This window comes from Heterocephalus glaber, unplaced genomic scaffold (genome assembly GCF_053883595.1).
Source record: "Heterocephalus glaber isolate CG9 unplaced genomic scaffold, H.glaber_assembly_v1.0 deba00001141, whole genome shotgun sequence".
NCBI classification, from domain to species: domain Eukaryota; kingdom Metazoa; phylum Chordata; class Mammalia; order Rodentia; family Bathyergidae; genus Heterocephalus; species Heterocephalus glaber.
In genome coordinates, this window is record NW_028258201.1 from 2,065,254 (window position 1) to 2,085,316 (window position 20,063).

A 20,063-nucleotide genomic window follows, 5' to 3' on the forward strand; every position below is an offset into this window, starting at 1 on the left:
TGAAGAGGGGAGGTGCGGGTCTGTGCCCTCTGCTACCCATTTGTTCTTCGGGGTGAGGGCGTGGGCTTCGATCCCTCCAGCTCTCACCTGGTCTAGACCTCTTCCCCTCTGCTATGGCCCTTGCCCATCCCTGAGAGCAGGTGACCTTCCATCCCGGCCCGCCCCTGCGCCAGCGCGCGCTCCCCCAGCGCCTTCCCGTTCCAACCGCCAGGGCCCTGCCCGCCCACTGCCCGCCCACTGCCCATTGGCTGGCGCTCGGCGGCGTCATGCCTCAGGTACTGGCCCTCCACGTCCTCGCACCGCCCCGGAGATGGCAGCGGGCGGGGAGAGCGCCGAGGCCCCAGCGCCACGGGCCGAGGCCGCCGCCCGGTAGAGGTGGGGCTCGGGCTTCCCAGGTGCTGTGCGCGGGAGGGGCCGCGCGTGCGCAGAAGCCCAGCAGCGGCGTTGGGGGTGGGTGGGCTAGCCCAGAGGGGGCGGAACCGAAGCGAGGGGAAGGGCGAGAGGGGGCGGGGCTAAGGCATGGGCGGGGCTTGCGGGTCGTAGGGGGGCGGCTAACGGATGGGGCGCGGGCGGGGGCCGGGCACCGGGAGGAATTCCGTCCCGCCCCGGGGCGATCTCCCAGTGGAGGAGGGGGCTGCGGGGATGCCCTCGCCCTCCCGCGCTCCGCTTGCCGAGCCCGCCACCGCCCGCCCGCGCCCTCCGGGCTGGCGGAGGTGAGGGAGGTGGGGTGAGGTGGCGCCCGCCCCCCGTCCGGCTCCTCCCTCCCCGCCCGTGCTCCCCGCCCCCTCCACCCCCCGCCGGTCGGTCCCTCCCCTCCCTCTCCCCGCCGCCTCCTCCCGCCGCCGTCGCTGCTTTGGCTGCTGCGTCATACGCCCCAGAGTCGCCAGGACGGAGGGGCTGGGCCCGGGGACCCCCTGGCCTCCGCCCGCGAGCCCCTCGGCGCCCCGACGTGCCCTCCCCGCACGCGGGGCTCGCCCAGGTCCCAGGCGTCTGCCCCTGCCCGGCTGCCGGACGCCCCAGCTGTCACCGGTAAGGAGGCGGCGGGAGGCGCCGTGGGGCGCAGGACCGGGGGCGGAGCGGGCGCGGGCGGGAGAGCCACGCCACCCAGCCTGAGGCCGGGCCGGGCCGGGCCAGGCCGCTGAGCCGACGGCCGGCCGAGTCCCTCCTCGGACTTGCCGTGCAGTGGTGGGGAGTAGAGACTGGGACGGGGACACGCCCCCCTCCCGGGCACTCAGGGAAGTTGTCTACCCAGGGCCAGGGCGCCCCTAATTTGAGGGTGACCTGACATAACCTGGCACCAGGAGAATTGTCCTGAAGGAGACGTGCAGGCCCCGGGAGCCAGCCACTTCTAGTCTGGAAAACGTCTGCAGAAAAGCTCCCCCAACATCTCTGGGCGGCAGAGCAGAGCACCCTAATCCTGCTACCTCTGAGCAGCTGTGTGTAACCCTTGCTCTGCAACCATCATTCCTCCTAGGACCCCCAGGCAGGATTTCCTATCCCAGGAGAGCTCTGGGAGCTGGGAAACTGAGAAGTGGGTTGGAGGGAGGTGAAAGAGGAGAACGGTGAGCAGAGCTGGAAGAGCGGGAGGCAGGAAGCTGGGCTGGAGGTGCAGGTGCTTAGTCCTTGACAGAAAAGCAGGGACGCTTCCTCAGCCTTCCTAACCACTTCTTCTCCCTCACTTCGGGCTAGGCCCCCCCAGGATGCAATGGCGCAGCCCCCCCGGCTGAGCCGCTCCGGAGCCCCCTCTCTTTGGGACCCCGCTTCTTCTGCTCCCACCTCGGGCCCCAGGCCTCGACTTTGGGAGGGGCAGGATGTCCTGGCCAGATGGACTGATGGGCTGCTGTACTTGGGCACCGTCAAGAAGGTGAGCCCAAGCTGTGCTCTCACCTGCTCCCCGGCCCTCTGCACACCTGGCTCCCATTGCATCCTGTGCTCGCCCTTCCAGGTGGACAGCGCCCGGGAGGTGTGTCTGGTCCAGTTTGAGGACGATTCCCAGTTTCTGGTTCTGTGGAAAGACATCAGCCCTGGTGAGGCCCTAAAGCCCCAAGGCTGTGCGGAAGTAGAAACCCAGCTTCCGGGTGGCACAGGGCGCTGGGGGGCCTCCTGACACCGTGTTCCCTTGCAGCTGCCCTCCCTGGGGAGGAGCTCCTCTGCTGTGTCTGTCGCTCTGAGAATGTGGTTCCTGGGAACCGGCTGGTCAGCTGTGAAAAGTGTCGCCATGGTGAGAGGGCAGGGTGCCTCAGTGGTCCAGTTTGCCCTGGACCTTCCAGGATGCCACTTGCCTTCCCTGTAGCACTGGTCCTTCTGTCCCCCATGCTGACCTGACACTCAGGCCACCACTCTGTCCAGTCGCCTCACCCCTGCGACCTCATCCCCTTCCGGCACAGGAAGAAGCGGCCGTAGGATGAGGCGGTGTAAGCTTTGCAGGCAGAAGGTAGCTCACATACCCCTTTCCTAACCGTAGGACCTGGGGAAGTCCCTCAGCCTCCTGGAGCTTCGGCTCCCTTGTACGATCAGGCTGATGCTCCCACCCCAGTAGGTTGCCCGGGTTAGATACGACGGGCAAGACTACTCCTACCTCGGAGTACTGGCACCCCAGTAAGTGCTCTGTGTCAACACTGTCATTCAGCTTATCACCAGGACTGCCACGTTCCCAGGGCCCCGGCCCCTGGAGAAGGAGAGGGCGCATCCTGGGTCTGCCGCCAGTGTGTCTTTGCCATCGCCACCAAGGTAAAGGCACCTTTCTGTGCCCCTTGGCGCCCTGCTGGAACCCCCCGCCTCCCCAAGCCTCTTCTCCCACCTCCCTAAGGCTTCCCGCCCGCTCTTCCTCTGCAGAGGGGGGGTGCGCTGAAGAAGGGTCCCTATGCCCGGGCCATGCTGGGCATGAAGCTGTCTCTGCCATATGGACTGAAGGGGCTGGACTGGGACGCCGGGCACCTGAGCAACCGGCAGCAGAGCTACTGTTACTGTGGTGGCCCTGGGGAGTGAGTAATGAGAGGCCGAAGACCCCCAGGAAGGGGAGGAGAGAGAAGAGGGTGAGGGTGGCCCTGGGGGTGGGCGTTGACGGGAAGGTGGGGTCTTGGAGCCCACTAGTCCCGCATCCCCCCCAGGTGGAACCTGAAGATGCTGCAGTGCCGGAGCTGCCTGCAGTGGTTCCATGAGGCCTGCACCCAGTGTCTGAGCAAGCCCCTCCTGTACGGGGACAGGTGAGCCCGGGTGGGCGCCCCAAGACCCTGCCCAGCTTCAGGTCCCCGCCCACACCCTCCGCCCTCACCTGTGTGCTGGGTGTCAGTCCTACATGGCAGGTTTAGTTCGCCCCAACAAGATGTGTTCTCCCTCCCGCCTACGCGCAGGTTCTATGAGTTCGAATGCTGTGTGTGCCTCGGGGGCCCCGAGAAGGTCCGGAGGCTGCAGCTTCGCTGGTGAGCGGTGTGGGGCGCACCCAGTCCAGTGTTCACCCTCCACGCCCAGCTGCCCGCCTCGGACTTCCTGGCTCCTGTAACACTTCCGAGGCCTTGACAGGATGATGTTGCTCTAGGGTGGACGTGGCCCATCTTGTCCTCTATCATCTCAGTGTCTGCTGTAAGAAGAAATATTTCGACTTTGACCGTGAGATCCTGCCCTTCACCTCTGAGAACTGGGATAGTCTGCTCCTGGGCGAGGTAAGGGAAGTGTAGTCCTCCGGGTCGGGTGGGACAGGGTGCAGGAGAGGGAAGGGAGGGCCTCTATGCTCCAACCCCATTTATCTTCTGTTCCCCAGCTTTCAGACACCCCCAAGGGAGAACGTTCTTCCAAACTCCTCTCTGCTCTTAACAGCCACAAAGACCGGTGAGTGGAGGGAGGAGAAGGCCAGGGAGAGACTCAGACGCCGAGGGGCTGCAGCCCACCTGGCTGACCTGCTCGTCAAGAGGGTGACCTTTTCTGCAGCCCTGAGCCTGTGTCATTTTCCTCTGTGCCCCAGTTTCATTTCAGGGAGAGAGATTAAGAAGAGGAAATGCTTGTTTGGTCTCCACGCGAGGGCCCCTCCTCCTGTGGAGCACCCTCACGGAGATGGAGCCCCCACCAGGTCACTGGCCCAGGGAAGACGGGCTGGTCTGGGGAGGTCTTTGGGGTGTCGGGGAGGGGGCTGGGGGGATAAGGAGGCCTCTTACAGCTTCCCTTCAGGGCAGGGCCCTGGGGGAGGGGTCTCACGTCCCCTGGGGAAGCGACGGAGGCCGGAGCCAGAGCCCCTGAGGAGGAGGCAGAAGGGGAAGGTGGAAGAGCTGGGGCTGCCCTCGGCAGTGCACAACCAGCCCGAGTCCCGGCAGCAGAGGGAGCGGGCTCAGCTGCAGGGGGCGCTGCAGGTACAGGGGCCAGGGGAAAGCCCTCGGGCGCAGGGTGGGGTGGGGAAGGAACCAGAGGTGACCTCTCAGTCCTCTGCTCCTTCTCCTAGGCCTCAGTGTCTCCATCACCCTCCAGCCCTGACCAGAGTTACCAGGGCGGCAGCGGCTACAACTTCCGGCCCACAGACGCCCGCTGTCTGCCCAGGTCAGTGCTCCATTACCGATGATGTCCTCCGGACCTTGTTGCTTGGAATTCTCTTCCCTTCCTTCCTTGGCTGCTCACTCCTGTGTCCCAGAGAGTCTTCTAGGACAATGTTTATTGCCCAGAGTTCTGGGGACAGTTACCTTGAGGGCAGTGTTGAACTCTGCCCTTCCCAGAGGACATCTTGGCCCCCTGTCCTGGTCCTGACTTCCCTCCTCCTGACCCCAGCAGCCCCATCCGGATGTTCGCTTCCTTCCACCCCTCTGCCAGCACCGCAGGGACCTCTGGGGACAGTGAACCCCCAGACAGGTGAGATTCTCTCATTGCCTGGATGCCCCTGTCCCTCTGTGGTCTTGAGTTCCTTGTCTCGAAGCATCTCTTCATCCCTCTGACCCTCAGTGTCTGTCTGGTCTGACGATTACCTTCTCCCGCTAGGTCACCCCTTGAACTCCACATCGGCTTCCCCACAGACATCCCTAAAAGCACCCCCTCCTCGATGACTGCCTCTCCTTCCTCAGGCTCAGGCCCAGCCCCCTCCCCAGGCCTTCCCAGACGCTCCACACTCCCTTCTCCCTTGTGCCGTGGTTTGTCTCCAGGGACTGGGGGAGGAGTCCGAGGTGGGGTTGGCTACCTGTCCCGAGGGGACCCCGTCCGGGTCCTTGCTCGGCGAGTACGACCTGATGGCTCTGTGCAGTACCTAGTAGAGTGGGGAGGAGGGGGCATCTTCTGAGCAGCCTGCCCGGCAGCTCCCCACTCACACCTGCCGGCACTTTGGAGCCCTGACCTCAGAGCTCACCTGCAGCTGGGATGTAGCTGGAGACAGGGAGTGTTCTCCTGACTGCCAGGCTGGGACCCAGAGGGTGACGGGGAAGAGGCTCTTCACCCCTTCACCATTCCTGACCCCTCATCCTTCGTCCCATTTCCTTTGATGTTATTTTGTTACAGCTTTTTAAATATTTTTTAAAACTATTTAACCCCTGGGTGCAGAGACTGAGGAGGGGGGATGATAAGGGATCCCGGATTCTGTATGACTGAAATAAAAACAACTAGAAATAACATGGCTGTGAGTCATTGTGAAAGATGGATGGAAGGGCCGGGGATGTAGCTCAGTGGTTTCACCGCCTGCTGCGCAAGCGCAAGGACCCGAGTTCGATCCCCGGTACCAAAATAAATAAATAAAATAAATAAATAAATAAAAAAGATGGATGGAATACAGGGCTAAAAGCACTTGAGATCTTACTCAACCAAATAAGCATATGTAACAAGGAAAAAAGACAAAAGGCAGAAAGAACCAAGACAGGATTTACTGGGGGCTTGGACGTCATGGGAAGACAGGGCACTGCAGTGTGAGGGGTCCGTGCCAAGGACGCTCATCATGGCACAGCCGTGCTGGAATCGGAAAGGGACTCTGTGACCTGGCGCACCCAGTGCAGGTACGCGGCGTTCCCCTGCTCTACAGGCAATGCAATCACCTCTGCCACTTCGTAAGGGTGCACAGAACTGCAAAAGTGACAGAGAAAGAGTTATACAAACACCCAAAGGAGCCCCCTCAGATAAGCAAGTCCCCACTGTACACCCTGCTCATCTTTCTCCAAGTTCTTACCGGACAAAATCTGTCAAAGCTGGGACCAGCGAACTTTGGGTTTTAATCATCTAGGGGGAAAATACAAACACGGCCGAATCAGGGTAGTAGTGATCTCAGAGGAGGGGCAGGGCCGGAGGGATCGGAGATGAAGTCTGCTTGAGTAGGAGAATGTTTCTCACCATCAGCACCTCGCTGTCTTCCTCGATCTTTCCTTTCCACTCATAGCTGAAGAGATGAGAGAAAAAGGGGGAAAGTGCTGGGAAGCAAAGACTCCCAGAGGAAAAGTCTCCGTCAGCCCCTCGACTTACATGGACGTGATCTGGGGGATGAGGTTCACGCAGGCTGCCAGGCGCTTCTCCACCACGGCCCTAAAGGCGAAGGAGACCCCCAGTGAGAGCGCCCAGGGCCCGACTCTGGCAGCCCTGAGCCAGGCTTTGCAAAGCTGGAGCCCAGGAAGCGGCCCTCGTCTCCTAACCCCCACCTGGCGATCTCCTTGGCGACCTTCTCATTGGGACAAGTGACAAAGGCTGCGGACACCGATCCTGGGACGTAGCCAGAGCCCGAGGCCGGGGAGGGCTGGGACGGGGGACTTCCAGACGCCATGGACAGCAGGGCCCTGGGCAGCGAAAGAAGGCGGAAGGCTCCAGGTAGCAGAGCTGGCATCCAGAGAAGCGACAGGAGCAGAGCGGCCTGGGAGCAGGGGGCAAATCCGGTCTCTGCCCACAGACACCTCGGGAAACGGCACCCCGGGGAGCCTTCGCTTGGCCAGACCCTCAGGTTCTGCCCTCCCGCTTCTGCACCCGAAAGCAAAATGTCCCTGACACTGGTAGAGAAACTTGGAAAATGAAGCCCCAGCCTCGGTTTTCACCCGGGGATTCGGAACGCGGGTCCAGGTTTAGAGGACCGGAAGGGGCGGGGCAGACCGGGCACTCACCCCTCCGCCGAGGAGGGCTGCGGGCGGTCGCGCCTCCCTCATGCAGCCTATGCTGGTAGAGGAGGCGTGATAGCAAAGGTCACACGTTAGGCAAGAAAGGACCCCAAGCCCAGGAAGGGCGGCCTCTTCTTACCTGGATGGCAGCCACGTGACAAGAAAACAGCACACCACGTGACAGTACAGCCCGCTCACGGAGTCTCCAGAGCCAGCCAATCCCGACGCTCACGTGGCCCGGATTTCCCCGCCTCCTTATGGGGCGGGGAAAAGAGCGATTGGAGCAAGTGGTAGCCGGATCTGCAGAAGTGCGTGGAAACGGCACCCCCACTTCCGAAACGCCCGGCTGCTGGCTGAGGAGAGCCGCTGCGGCGGCCCCCTGTCACGTGACGGGACCGAGTCCCTCTGGCGGTGCTACTTCGGGGCGTGGCGCGAAGAGGCCAATCGCGGGGAGGCCCCGCAGGCCACGTGACGGGAGAGCCTGCGCTGGGCAAGGGGGGCTGGAGTCGCCGTAGACTGGATGCGTCAGGCTGTGGGGGGGAGAATCGTCCCTAAGCCCCAAAATGTGCCTAGCAACAGCCCCTACCCCATTTCCCGCAGGGGTGGGCGGGTCTGGAAGCCTGAACCTCGCGTGCGCAGAGAGCGCCCCTGCCCGTTCAATTAGGACTGAGTGTACCACCCGGGATGGGGAATGAGCAAGGCTGCGCTGAGAAGCCAGCTGTCCCTGGGCAGGGGCAGTGATTAGCCGAGACACAGGCAAGGCATGACAATGGAGGTGAGGGAGGATGAACTTTTTTTTTTTTTTGAGACAGGTTCTCGTTATATTGTTCAGGTTGCCCTTGAACTCACTATGTATCCCAGGCTGGCCTGGAACTCATGGCCTCGATCCTCCTGCCTCAGCCTCCCGAGTGCTGAGACTGCAGGCGTGCGCCACCACGCCTGGCTCTAGGAAGGGTGCATTTCTAAAGCACTGGGCGAGGCCCTGTACATGGGATACAGGTTGATCAAAACTTCACTGAAAATCCAAAACTTGAAACGGTGAATTGGAGGGAAGGACAGAAGCGCAGTGATGACGGTTCTGTGCCCTCTCCCTGCCTGCCCCGCTGCCCGGGACTGGGTCACCTCTGATCTTGGGGCTCCTTCCCTTAACCCATCCCCCAGGAGCCTACATAACCTCCCTGGGGCCCAAGCACATCCAGTGACCCAAAAATGCAGAGAGGGGCCAGGGCGAGGCCGGAGGAGTGCGAGGAGGCGCAGAGACAAAGGCTGTGCTACCCAACACCCAAAAGTTCTGGGGTCCCTGGGTGGCGGCGTGACTGGGAGCCTCCTAGGCTGTCAGGGTTCTTTCGCTTTTACCTTGCTGGAGTTGGGGAGGGTCCCAGGTCTCTGTCTGCATCTGCGGTTTGTCTCTGAGACATCGTGGGGGGTTCGCTGCCAGTGCTGGGATCTTTCTCAGGGCTGAGTTATTTTCCTGTTGCCTTGGGAGGTTCTGTGTTTTGGGCTTTGACGGTCACGCTCTCGGGGGTCTTTCACATTTTATGAGTTTTGGGTCTCTGGGTCTGCCGCTGGGGTGTGGGTTTCTGCCTGGCTGTCTCCCCGAGACTGGAGTCTGTCTCTGAGTCGGTCTACGGTTTCTTTTCTCTATGATCCGAGCCTGGGCTCCCTCAGGTCTCCCTGGGTCTGAGTTACAAGGTCTAAGTCTAGGTCTGGGACTTTCTAATCTGGTTTTCATCTTTTGCTTTAAGTCTAGTCTCAGGTCTTGATCCTTGAAATCATCACCACGGGGTCTAAAGTCTTAAGATTTCTGTGGCTCTGAAGAACCGTTTGGAGCCTGGATCCTCACACTGCCATCTGGATTGGGGGGCCCGGGGTCTTCATCTGTGAGGTGGCGTTCTCGTTTCCTCTGTTGGGGCCTGGGTCTCACCCTGCTGTGCGTGGGGCTGAGGTACCCTGGGGGTCTGGGGTCTGTCCCTCCCTCCTCGGGTCTGGGGTCTGCCTCCCGGGACCACTGCCGGCTGCGCCGGCCGGGGTCCCTCGCTCCCCCCTCTCCCCCCCGGGTCTCCCGAGCAGGGGGGGCTGCAGTCTCTCCCTCCTCCTCCTCCTGCTCTCTTCTCTCGCGCTGGCTTCCCCCGCCCCCCTCTCTCTCTCGGCTGCCGCTGCTGCCGTTGGCTCTCATTCTCCTCCTCCTCCTCTTCTCTCCTCCTCTCGCTCCTCTCTGCTCCTCTCTCCTCCTCTCTCCTCCTCCTCCTCCACCTCCTCCTCCTCCTCCCCCTCTCTCCCCCTCTCTCGCTCCTCTTTCTCCCCGTCCCCCGCCCCCTCCCCCCGGCCTGATGAGCAGGTCTCGCGCCTCCATCCACCGGGGGAGCATCCCCGCGATGTCCTATGCCCCCTTCCGAGGTACGCGGCGGGGGAGGGGGAGGGCCGGCGGGGGCAGCAGGGGGAGGGGCCGGGGGCGGGGGCGGCCGGGAGCGGCTAGAATGGAGGGAGAGGGGAGGACCGGGAAGGCAGGGGTTGGCGGCTGGAGGGAGAGGGGCAGGTAAGGGGCCAAGGGGCCAGGAAACAGGCCTGGGAGGGGAAAGGGCGCTGGAGGGCTGGGAGGCGGACGGGCTGGGTTGGGGAAGAGCTGCATTCCCATTTGGAGGTGCGGGCTAAGCGGTGAGGAAAGCAGCCAGGAAACAGAGCCAGCCTTAGCAGAGACTGGGGGGGAAATGAAAATATAGGGGAGACGACCAGAAGCCAAGAAGACGGGGGGCGAATATGGTGGGGGACTCACAGAATGGTAGGGATTAGGAAAAGAGGAGGATGGAGAGAAGGGGCCAGATGGAGAGAGAGGGAGGCAGTGGGGGGGGTGGAGGTCCAGATGGAGGGAAGAGAAGAGAGGCAAGGGCTGGGGGAGGGGAGGGGAGGCCAGGGCAGGGGGAGGGCAGATGAGGTGTGTGGTTTGCGGGGAGGGGGCGACGCACGTTAGACTGAGTGTCGGGAGCAGAGGCAGCTTAAGATCCCGCCCGGGACTCTAACGCTCATGGAGGCTCTTGACAAGTGAAATGCACCCTCTGGATCTTAATCTGCTTTCTTCACTTCACCACTTAAGCCCCTCCCCCAATCCTTCTTTCCATTCCCCCTCCCTTCCTCTGCTGTCCATCACCTATATCTTTCCCCCCATATGTTGTCCGTTCCTTATATGAGTCCCCCTTCTGTGCTTCCCCTATATCAGTCCCCTCTCTGATAGCCATTCCATCTGTTTCGCTCTGCTGTCTGGGAGCCACCTCTCCACTGCTCCTTCTTGACCACATGTCTCAGTCTCCCATCAGGAGGACCTCCTTGTCTCTTCTGCTTCGTTGTCTGGTTGAGCCCTTCTGGAGCATTCCCGTGTCCCTAGGAGTTTACCACAGTCTCTGTTTTCTGATACATCCAATCTGTTTATCTACCCCCTGGCCCAGCCTGTTTCCTGCCCCATGTTGTCACTCTCTGTGTGCTTTCCCTCAGTACCCCAGTCTTTATCGCCATTCCTCCACTACTCCTTGTCTCCACTACTCCTAGAGTGGAGACTTGGTGTGCAAAGATACTGAAGTTTTGATGGTTGGGCTGGGAGCTATAAGGGCTCCCCATCTGAGCCTTTGTGGGGCATCTCATTCTAGTACATTTTCTCCCTGTATCAGCCATGTTCCTCAGCGTCTGGGATCAATATCATTCTCTCCTAAGTCCTGACCGTGTGTGTGCGCGTGTGCGTGTGCGTGTGTGTGTGTGTGTGTGTGTGTGTGTGTTCTAGAGTTGCTGGTAAGCTCCATATATCCTTCCTGTTCCCAGGAGAAAGGTGGCCCTAAAGTCTAAAATGCTTGCTTCTCTGAGCTGCAGCCTGCACCCCTTTCTGCTGTGTGTACCCTGCCTGGATTTCCCTGTGGGTGTGCAGAGCCCAGGTGCTATGTCTGCAGTCTCGGGTCTAGGTATCAGTGATCTCTGTATGGAGTCGAGTAGAGTCTCTGAGATGGCATTGAGACAGGGAAAGTTTCGAAGGATTGTGGTTTCTAGGCATGTTCTGTGGGCTCATCTCACTGTGCTGAGCAGGCTGGGCAGATCTGGGGAACGTGTTTGTAAATAGAAAGAGGCTGGATTTTTCCCAGCTCTGCTAGGGCTTTCTACTGGAATGGAGCTCAGAGGCCATTTGTGCAGTCCGGTCATGTTAACTGTCCCAGGAAGCGGACAGAATTGGATGTTTCTTCCTTTACACCTTCTCTTATTCTGATACCCTAGGCCTAATTTCTGTCACTTTAATGTCACCAGTCTGACTCCTCACTCACTTCTCCAGGACCTGGGCCCATGTGTTCCTCTGATCTTGTGTGGCAGTGGGGCTTAAAGGAGAGCAGTTTCGGGGAGGCACAAGAACAGCAGAGATGGGGAAGGGACTCACCGGGCCTGGGGGGCTGCCACCCGGTCCATGGGAACTAGCGGGGAGGGCGCTACCGAGAGCTCAGTCAGGTCGCTGTTCATTGAAACATGGGTGTATTTCCTACCTTCTTCCACTCTGGCCCCTCCCCAGCCAGATCTCGACCAAATCCATCTTCTCCCTCCCACCAGAAGAACCAGAACTTTCCACAAAAGATGAGCAGAGCAGGACCAGAAGGGCCAGGAGGGAGGCAGTCTCCTATCTCTGGCTCTGAGAACAGTAACTTGACTTCCTCTCCACCAGATGTTTAGCTCTCAGATCTCATGGCCCAACTCTTTACACACGCACACCCTTCTTTCCCACAGCTGTTTAGGTTTCCGCTTACTCTCACAGGTGGGAGATGCCACCTTCTAGGTCCATCTTCTGCAGTTATCTGAATGCCCTCCCTCTTCCCAAACACCCGCCACCAACCTGTGTGTTGTTCCTTCTGGCAGTTTTGCTGCACCGCCACCTTTATGCTCCTTTCCCTTTCCCTGTCCCGGTCGGGTCCCTCTGCCACGATGAAGCACCTCCCGCAGTCTTCTCCTCTGTAGTCTCCCCTTGGGTCTGCAGCGCCTCCGTGACCCCTCTTCTCCCCAGCTGTGAAGGCTTTGTTGCTGGGCCTTGATAACTGCCGAGAGTCTCACCCTCAACTGTGACCCTCTCAAGGCGGGTGGGACTCCCCTCTCCCATGTTGTGGACTCTCTTCTCGCCATTTTAGACCTGCTCCCAGATGCACCGAGCCTCCCTTACTGTTTCTGTGTGTCTCTGTCCCCCAGATGTACGGGGACCCCCTATGCACCGAACCCAATACGTTCATTCCCCGTATGATCGTCCTGGTTGGAACCCTCGGTTCTGCATCATCTCGGGGAACCAGCTGCTCATGCTGGATGAGGATGAGGTGAGCAGGGTGAGGAGGTTGGGAGGCAACCATGGGTAGTTGGGCATACTGTGGGGAGAAAGATGGGGAGTGTCCTCGGTGGAGGTGGGAGACCCAGGAAGGCTGACAAAAGCACTGGGAGGAGAGCGGGTCGGGTGTGATAAAGGGACAGTCACTGTCACCTTGGCCACAGGGCCTTTGAGGGCCATGTTGGGGAGCTGTGACTGAAGATTTGGGGTGAAGACTTCACCCCATCCAGTGTGGTGAGAGCTAGGAAGGGCAAGGGGATGGGGAAACTGAAGGGCTTGGAGAAGGGAAGAGGAAACAGAGGGCCTTCCCTCCAGAGTGACCCTGAGGACCCCTCCTCCTGCCCTTCTCTCTCCGCTCCTGCTCAGTCCTGTTCCCATCATGGGGCACAGTGCAGGAAAAGGGAACTGAGAGCTCCAGAGAACAGGCAGGGGATAGGAGGTCTGGGGGTAAGAGGAGTGGTCAGGGGGCACAGGTCCTGGCATGGATGGCAGTGAACACTGGCAGGTTTCTTGCACTCAGTGTAGACTGTGAGGCCTTGTGCTGCGACTCGCTGGACATCCAGCAGGAATACGGGAAAGGGTGTGTGGGGAGGAGGGGCAAGGACAGCTCGCCAGAGTGAAGGAGATGAAACGGAGAGTCACGTGGGAGGTGGTGGCCACACAGGAGACTTGAGGGCCAGAGGAGGTGGGCTCCAATCTGGGAGCAGGGTCGGTGCAGAGGGCCCGTCAGAGAAGACAGGATGCATGTGGAAGGGCGGATGCCCACAGGTGTGATTCCAGCAGGAGACTTCGGGAGGATGAGCTTGAGGAGCGGCAGGTAGCCAGAGAGGGCGAGAGGTTCCCGATAACTGGGAGTTGGCGCGGTGAGGCAGGGCTGGAGCAGGGATCAGGGCGACCCAGGGTGTGGGGATGCTGGGCAGAGAGCTTTCACCCCGTACAGAGCACAGGCGGCCAGGAGAGGACACGGGGACACTGTGGGAGAGGCGCCCTGGAGAGTCCAAGTTCTGGGCACTGGAAAGCAGTTGAGGGATGTAGTAGTGGCCATCAGCCCGGGTCAAGGACTTGGAGTCTGTGGGATGAACTAGGGGAACAGGAACCAACAGGAGCAGGGACTGCAGTGAGGACGCGGAGGAGGAGGGCAGTGGGCGGTGTAAGGAAGGAATGAATGGCAGAGATGGGGACACAGAGACCCCACGGCCAGCCACCGAGGGGCGTGAGGAACGGCCGGGATCTGCCGAGTTGGGGCAGGGGAGAGGGGAGCTGGGGTGACGAACACGGTGGGGTCAGGAGACTGGATGGGCCGTGGCCATGGCCGCGGGCTGGTGCAGGGCTTCCTGGTAGGAGTGGAGCTGAGGCCAGGGAAGGGGCCTAGCTGAGAGAAGGAAGGACTGGTCCGTGTGGGTGGGGACGGAGGTGAGGGTGACCAGGGCCTCTGGGGCGGGAGGTTGGGTCTCCGTCTGGCCGGGAGCCGGGCCGTGGGCGGGAGACAAGCTGTGGCTCCTGATTATAAATGCAGCTTCTGCTACCCCCGTGACAGGCTCGAGCGAGAGAAGGGGTAAGGGAGGTGGGAGGCGGGGGGAAGCAAGGGGGCGGGTGAAGTGAAGGCCAAGGGGACATCGGACCCGGGAGGCCGCTACCTCCCGAGGAGCTGCGGGGAGTGCTGAGCAGAGCCAGGGCGAAGTCCCGAGGGTGTCTCAGCCCCCAGAGACGGGAGGGCGGGGCGGAGAAGCCCCCTGCCCAGAGGCCCTTGCGGACCGGGCGGGGCCGCAGGCGGCGGCGGGGTGGGGGCCGAGGTCTGACACCCCACCCCCCGCATCCCCCAGATACACCCCCTTCTGATCCGGGACCGGAGGAGCGAATCCAGCCGCAACAAACTGCTGAGGCGCACGGTCTCCGTGCCGGTGGAGGGGCGGCCCCACGGCGAGCATGGTACGGCGGCCGAGCAGGCTCGAGCCCCGGACAGAGCGGGCGGGGGCGGGGGCGGGGGTGCGGGCGCGGGCCGGGGTCGCCGGCGGGCGGGGAGGCGGAGACCGAGTCCGCGTGCGAGGGGAGACGGCGCCCTCTTCTGGCCTGCAGAGCGGGGCGCGGGCCGCGCTTCGAGGCCCCGGCGCGTCCCTGCGGCGCTCCCCTTCTCCTCTGCAGCAGCGAAGTTTGACTGTTTTCCCGGTGCTTGTAAAAATAGTCTCCTCAGATCTGCGGCTTCCTGTCCGAGAGCCCGCCTCTGCCCCTCCAGCCGTGGTCTGGGATCTGGGAGACAGCGACCTAGTTCCTGCCCTCCCCCAGACCTCTGGCCCACCGCCGTGCTCCGGGTTCTTCTTCGGAGACCTTCAGGCCTGTGGCTCCTCCCTCTTTTCTTGCCCCCTTTTTCCTTTTCTCTTCGACTGCTTCTCTTTTCTGCAACCCTCTCACCCCCTTTCTTTCTCCTCTTGTTTTCTGTACCCCGTCTTGATCCCCCGTCCGGTCCTCTGCCCCCAGGGAACGCCCGCAGGCCCCCATCGCAGCGCTGTCTGTCTGTCTGTACAGCTCTCCGCTCGGTCTGTCTCTCCAACTCTCTCCCTCTCTCCATCTGTCTCTTCCCCTCCCTCCCCTTTTCTGCCCCCACCCCCCTCTTTAGTCATTTAAAAAAAGATTTTTGTCTTCCTGAGAAGTTCGCTTAAAAGGTTTCCATGGGAACAGTGAGGGAGATGAAGGCAGAGAACAGAGATCTGTAGCCAAGGTGCACAGAGACGCCCTCGGTCCCCGGAAACCCCTTCGCCATTACCCCCTTCCTCTGCATTTCTCTCCCAGGATCTGGAGTCTCGGTCCCCATCCCGCCAACTCCCGGTGGGCCCCTTTCTCCTACCAGTCCCCCGACCCTCGGGGATCCAGGCTTCCGGTTTCTGCCCTAGACAGTCAGTGGGCTGTCCCCAAGCCTCGATCTGCTGGGTCCAGGCCTCAGTGCCCTTGGGGGTCAGCTCTGAGACCCCGGTTGTGTGGTCAGGGATGCATGCGGTTCTCATGGAAACCTCTGACGTGAGGGCGTAGGTAGTGTAGCTGTCTGAGGCCAAGCCTGGTGGTGGTGGTGGTGGTGATGGTGGACAGACTGTGACGCCTGTCACGTGTGTGTGTGTTCCTGTCTGGTGCACGCGTTTGTGTGTGCGTGTGCACCTGTGTGCCCAGGTCAGAATGGTCACATGCTCGCAGAGCATGTTTACCGTGTGTCCTGGGCTTGGCTGCACTGCCCACATATTTCCCATCTTTTTCCATTACCGGGTCTCTGGCGTGGGTCTCGTGCGTCTTGGTGGGGGCCCCGAGAGCGGCTGGAGTTGGGTAGTAGGGTGGTGTGTGGAGGTGAAGGTTGCTGTGTGGGGCTTCGGGAGGCCGGGAGGGGCTCCAGGGCGGGTACGAGTCGGGTACATGCGGATACACTTGGGCAAGAGGGTTTAGTGAGAGTGGTAGCTGGCCGGGGTCTGCGGAGGGACCTGGAATGTGCGGAGGGCATGGAGCGCGTGCAGGGGATAAAGGGGTCGTCGAGGTTGGGGGCTGGGGTCTGCGAAGGGGCCTGCCGAGACTGCCGACTTTCCAGCCCGGGTGCCGACTCTGGAGCCCGGGAGAGGTCGCCGGACCTTCGAGGGGCCCTGGAATCCGGGGCTCCTCCTCTGCTGGGTGGAGCCCGAACCCCCGTTTCTTCTGCAGTTTTACGGGGGGTCCTATTCAGGAGGAATGGTGGGAGGCCCGGTTGGTTTTGGGGGTCCCCTTGCCCCCCTCCCCCGTCTCTCTCGCGCTGTCTCCGGGCGACGGGGCTCGTGACAGAGGCGGCCACGGCAGCAGCGGTCGCCTAGCAACGGCGGCGGGGCCCGGGCAACGGCGGCAGCGGCGGGAGCGGCGGCGGAGGGAGCCGTTCCGGCGGCCTTCACCGCGCGGCCGTCCCGGGCCCCGCCGCCGCCCCTCTCCCTCCACACCCGCCCCTCCCCCGCGCAGGGGCGGGGCCCTTCCCCCACCGGGGACACCCTCGACCCCCCCGGGGGGCGGTGCGAGGTAAGGGCGGGGCCGGGCAGACCAGGAGCGCGCGTGGGGGGGCGCCGCGCGCGCGTGGGGCGGGGGCGCGCGTGTGCGTGGGCGCGGGGAAGGGGGTGGGGAAGCCGCGGCGGCGGCGGCAGCTGCTCCCTCCGCATGTTCTCGCTGCATCTTCCGAGTGGGGGGAGTTATGGTAACCGGAGGGGGGGCGTTGGAGGTCGGGGGTCCGCACGGCCTCGTGGGGGCAGGGTTGCAAGCACGCGGGGCGGCCTGTGTGTGGGGGTCTTGGAGTCCCCGATGGAGGGGCAGCCCGTGTGTTTGCGCTTGTGTTCGTGTCCGTGCTCGTGTCCCCTGTGTGTCGGTGCTGTGCACACGGGGCCCAGTTCCTCTTGCACACGTGTGCAGTGAGTCGTGTGCAAGTGCGTCCAGTCTTCCTGCGGGGCAGCTACTGGCTTACAGGGCAGCGGGTGGCCCTGCTGATCCCTGTCACCTCTGACCCCAAGCATGCTGTCCCTGGCGGGGGCTCACCTCCCAGCAGCCTCCAGTGTGTAGGAATGTGCAGCCAGCCGCAGGAGCAGAATGTTCTGTGTCCCTGCTGGCAGGTGTGTGTCTTTGCATGTGTGTTCCAGCCCTGGCCCGAGTATCTGTGTCAGCCCCAGCATGGGTGTCCAGGGCGTGTCTGGATGTGGGTGGTGTGCTAGCAGTAGGGGAGAAAGTACACGAGTCCTTGGAATCTTACGGTGTATGGAACCCCTTGGGAAGGCAGGTGGGAGCCCCTGCCTGATCTGGGAGCAGGGACAGGAAAGCCCAAGAGGGAAGGAGTGGGGTAAAGAGGAAAAGTGGGGAGAAGAGGGGACAGGGGGATGAGAGCGGCGTCCAGAGAAGAGGACAGAGCCAGGGAGAGAAGAGCTGGAGCGTGGGGATGTGGGAGAGAGCAAGCCAGACTTAGGAGAGGGGAGAGGGGGTGGGCTTCAGATGGGGCCTGGGAGCTGGGGGCAGGGTGAGGAGAGAGCAGGCCTTTCCCTCAGGTGATGGCTGAGGGCATGGGAGAGGGCGCCTGGGCCCTGAAGGCCAGAGGATCAGGGGAGGCCACTGGCACGGAAGCGGCCCCAGTGAGGCCTGTCACAGCGGGGACTGGCCCTCAGGTTCCTGGAGGTTCACGTCCCTGGCACAGAGCGCTGCCCCCCACTCTCTGCTCCCTGCCCAACCCTGTTCCTTATCTTTCTCCGGCAACCTTTCTCCTCTTGCCCCCTTGAGAGCTGCCAGCTGGGTGTGGAGAAGTGGAAAGGCCAAAGGGAAGGTTAGGGGTTTGGGTCATGGAGGGCAGGGAGAGAGATTGTGGGTGGGCAAGACTAGAGACAGTGGAGAGGCGGGAGGCCAAGCCCTGGCTCTGTGTGTGTGTGTGTGCGTGCAGTTGTGTACACAGGGTGTGTACATGTGTGGGTGTGTGCACAATGCCTGTGTTACGGGTCTGTGTAGGTGGCTGTGATGTGTGTGCATGCCTGTATACGTTGTGCAGGGAGGGGACGCAGACCAGCCTCGAAGTGTGTGCTTTCAGATCTGTTCCGTGTGCACACAGGGTTGTGTGGTGTGTTTTCTGTGTGTGTCACTGCATGCAGCACTAATAACAGGATGTCCTGTGTTGCTGTCACTCTGCTCCTCTGCTGTGTCTGCTGTTCTTTTCCTCGCAGCCGTGAGAAACTCTGTGAGCGTCTGTGTGTGCAGCTTCCGTGTACCTGTGACTTGTGTGAGTTCATAGATCTCAGCTCCTGGTGCTGTGTGTGAGGTTACATTACTTTCAAGAACCAACCAAACCAATTAGTAAAATATTTTTCTGTCTTCTATTCATGCTTTGGTTCCAGAGGAGAATTTTAGTGGATTGAAAGTTAGACTTTACGCCTTTCTTAGGGGAGCTTGTGTGGAAAATAATGGCTGAGCCTTGTTCCGTGAGGTGAGAGAGAGAGGCAGCCATACTGGAGAGATGCAGAGAACTGTGGGGAGGAGAGGTCCTGGACCCCCGGACACCCTTCTTAGTTTGTAGCTGAGCGATGATCGACGCGTTTGCTCCTTGGTAGCTCTCATGGATTTGGTGTTGGAGGCAGGGAAGACCCAGGGTAAAAGGAGAGTTGTCCCAAGGCAGAGTGGATGTAGTTGTGTTCTTGTGAATGAAGGGTGTGTGTGCTTTTGGCATATGGGAGCACCTTTGTGTGAGTTCCCCGGTGTATACCTTGTGAGAATGGCACTGGGGTCATGGAGTACCCAGGCACACATCTCGGGGACCTGGCATTCCCCTGCATGGGGGCCATGTGTATGCCTGAGGAGCTGCACGTCCGTTTCTGTAGCGGGCTGCCCACATGACTGCCTGAGGCCTGGGCCCCCAATCCACACCAGCAGCTCTCATGTGCACCCGTCTGTGTCTAAGCGTGTGGCATGTGTGGGCCTCGGGGTCCCCATGGATTCCCTGGCACCTCCGTGCTCACAGTTGTGTGTGTGTCTCCTAAGCACATAGATCCCTATTTAATTTCAGTATTGTGGTCTTGATGTACCTGCACCCCTCAGCTCAGTGTGTTTCTGTGTTCTTCACACCTGTTCCGGGGAGACTGCAGGGTTCTTATGTCATGGGATCCAGATTTTTTGCACGCAGCTCTCTGACACCTGGGTTTTGCAGGTAAAGGGAAGCTGGGAGCTGATTCTAGGGCAGTTTGCAGTTCTGGCCGTAGAGTGAAAATGTAGTATGGGCCTCCCTGGTTCTGTTCTGGAACCTAGAGGGTTAACAAGCAGCTCTTCCGGTCCCCCCTCCCCTCCAGCCTGTAGCTTCTTGTTGCCGTGGAGATGGTGGCCCCGCCCCTGATGCAGCACCTGCCCCCCCATTGGCTGCAGTGGTGACTGTGGGGCTGAGGGGGGAGCCCAGGCCTGGGCAGCCATTCTGGAGCTGGAGCCGGAGCTTGGCATCCCCCCACTTTCATTCTCCTCCAGCCCCCCTGCCCCTCTAAATTCCCTGGCAGCAGAGCCTCAGCTTCCTTCCTCGGAGCTGCTGTCCCTCCAGGCACTTGGCAGGCTGAGCCTCAGCCGCATTCACCTTCCCTCCTCCTCCTCTTCTACTCTTACTTGGGGAGTCCCCAGAACCCCCAGTGCCCATCCTGCCCACTCCCCTGCATTCTTGTCTCTTCCTTCCCCGTTCCCTTCTGAGTCCGCGCCGCTGCAGTGCACGTGGAACCCGCTCCTTCTCCCCTCCCCCCATCTGCCCCACCGTAGATTTTCTGTCCCCAGGTTTCTGCCCTGCCACCCCTCCTGGGTCCCTTCGAGGGTTCCCCCTCCAGCCCAGGAGGGGGTCATGGGAGGCAGCCCGGGGCCTCCAGACAGACAGGGGCTCTGGGAGGTACAGGGCAGGTGGAGGTTGTCCCCAGCGCGGAGGGAGAGCCTGCCCGGGGGCAGTGACCTTTAACCCAGCGTTGCCCCCAGCCAGCCCTTCCGGGGTGTGGGCCCCAGGGCCCTAACTCCCGGTCCTCGTCCCGGGGGTTTTCCCTGACCCTCTGGCAATGCCCCCCTGCTGACTGCCGCCTCAGTCATGGGCTTGCGGCCTCCCACCCCGTCCCCCTCCGGGGGCTCGGCCTCGGGTTCCTTGCCCCCTCCTTCCCGCCGCCAGCCTCTCCGCCGCCGCTGCTCTTCCTGCTGCTTTCCGGGGGGTAGGTGAGGCC

General features: G+C 61.6%; 3 protein-coding genes across 30 annotated transcripts in view; 2 read left to right on the top strand and 1 right to left on the bottom strand.

Moving 5' to 3' along the window:
- The first annotated feature begins 539 nt into the window (after window positions 1-539).
- Window positions 540-5,580, top strand: Phf1 (PHD finger protein 1). Of its 6 annotated transcripts, none has more exons than XM_004846793.4 (15): window positions 540-1,029; window positions 1,690-1,864; window positions 1,946-2,027; window positions 2,126-2,221; window positions 2,630-2,730; window positions 2,836-2,984; window positions 3,111-3,206; window positions 3,354-3,422; window positions 3,539-3,662; window positions 3,761-3,828; window positions 3,962-4,066; window positions 4,154-4,343; window positions 4,433-4,527; window positions 4,753-4,833; window positions 4,960-5,580. In XM_004846793.4, exons 2-15 carry the CDS (start codon window positions 1,706-1,708, stop codon window positions 5,252-5,254), a joined length of 1,710 nt encoding a protein of 569 aa, XP_004846850.2. In that variant the 5' UTR covers window positions 540-1,029; window positions 1,690-1,705; the 3' UTR covers window positions 5,255-5,580. The 6 variants fall into 6 exon arrangements, with proteins under 6 accessions (XP_004846850.2, XP_087066603.1, XP_021115683.2 ...); XM_021260024.2 differs by lacking the exon at window positions 540-1,029 and adding an exon at window positions 1,302-1,436; XM_021260023.2 differs by lacking the exon at window positions 540-1,029 and adding an exon at window positions 1,302-1,436 and having other exon boundaries at window positions 4,756-4,833.
- Window positions 5,581-5,808: 228 nt separating this feature from the next.
- On the bottom strand, window positions 5,809-7,331 carry Cuta (cutA divalent cation tolerance homolog). Of its 2 annotated transcripts, XM_004846774.4 has the most exons (7): window positions 7,177-7,331; window positions 7,044-7,095; window positions 6,591-6,799; window positions 6,418-6,477; window positions 6,289-6,334; window positions 6,128-6,177; window positions 5,809-6,024 (listed from the first exon to the last, which is right to left on the bottom strand). In XM_004846774.4, the coding sequence occupies exons 2-7, from the start codon at window positions 7,083-7,085 to the stop codon at window positions 5,898-5,900; spliced, it is 534 nt and encodes a 177-aa protein (XP_004846831.1). In that variant the 5' UTR covers window positions 7,086-7,095; window positions 7,177-7,331; the 3' UTR covers window positions 5,809-5,897. The 2 variants fall into 2 exon arrangements, with proteins under 2 accessions (XP_004846831.1, XP_087066604.1); XM_087210478.1 differs by having other exon boundaries at window positions 7,044-7,187.
- Window positions 7,332-7,573: 242 nt separating this feature from the next.
- Syngap1 (synaptic Ras GTPase activating protein 1) overlaps window positions 7,574-20,063 on the top strand; it is a 30,759-nt gene continuing 18,269 nt past the window's right edge. For 4 of the 22 annotated variants that reach the window (XR_002395736.2, XR_015451009.1, XM_004846780.4 and 1 more), the window contains exons 1-3: window positions 9,251-9,434; window positions 12,240-12,361; window positions 14,193-14,298. Coding sequence is in view for 15 of the 22 variants with exons in the window: in XM_004846780.4 (XP_004846837.1) it covers window positions 9,368-9,434; window positions 12,240-12,361; window positions 14,193-14,298 (295 nt within the window). In the remaining 7 variants the exon portion in view is untranslated. Of the gene's footprint in view, window positions 7,813-9,242; window positions 9,435-9,500; window positions 9,574-12,239; window positions 12,362-14,192; window positions 14,299-16,241; window positions 16,387-16,489; window positions 16,559-16,613; window positions 20,052-20,063 lie in introns of those variants that run through there. The other 18 variants (XM_087210470.1, XM_021260002.2, XM_087210468.1 and 15 more) reach the window with 16 other exon arrangements.

Excerpts from the sequence above, each read along its gene's own strand:
- Phf1 (XM_087210477.1), top strand. The coding sequence starts at position 1,706 with ATGGCGCAGCCCCCCCGGCTGAGCCGCTCCGGAGCCCCCTCTCTTTGG. Across the intron at positions 3,207-3,353 it reads CCCCTCCTGTACGGGGACAG|GTTCTATGAGTTCGAATGCT; the intron begins GTGAGCCCGGGT and ends GCCTACGCGCAG. Across the intron at positions 4,528-4,752 it reads GACGCCCGCTGTCTGCCCAG|CAGCCCCATCCGGATGTTCG; the intron begins GTCAGTGCTCCA and ends TCCTGACCCCAG.
- Cuta (XM_004846774.4), bottom strand. The coding sequence starts at position 7,085 with ATGAGGGAGGCGCGACCGCCCGCAGCCCTCCTCGGCGGAGGG. Across the intron at positions 6,335-6,417 it reads ATCCCCCAGATCACGTCCAT|CTATGAGTGGAAAGGAAAGA; the intron begins GTAAGTCGAGGG and ends TCATCTCTTCAG. Across the intron at positions 6,025-6,127 it reads GCTTTGACAGATTTTGTCCG|TTCTGTGCACCCTTACGAAG; the intron begins GTAAGAACTTGG and ends TCACTTTTGCAG.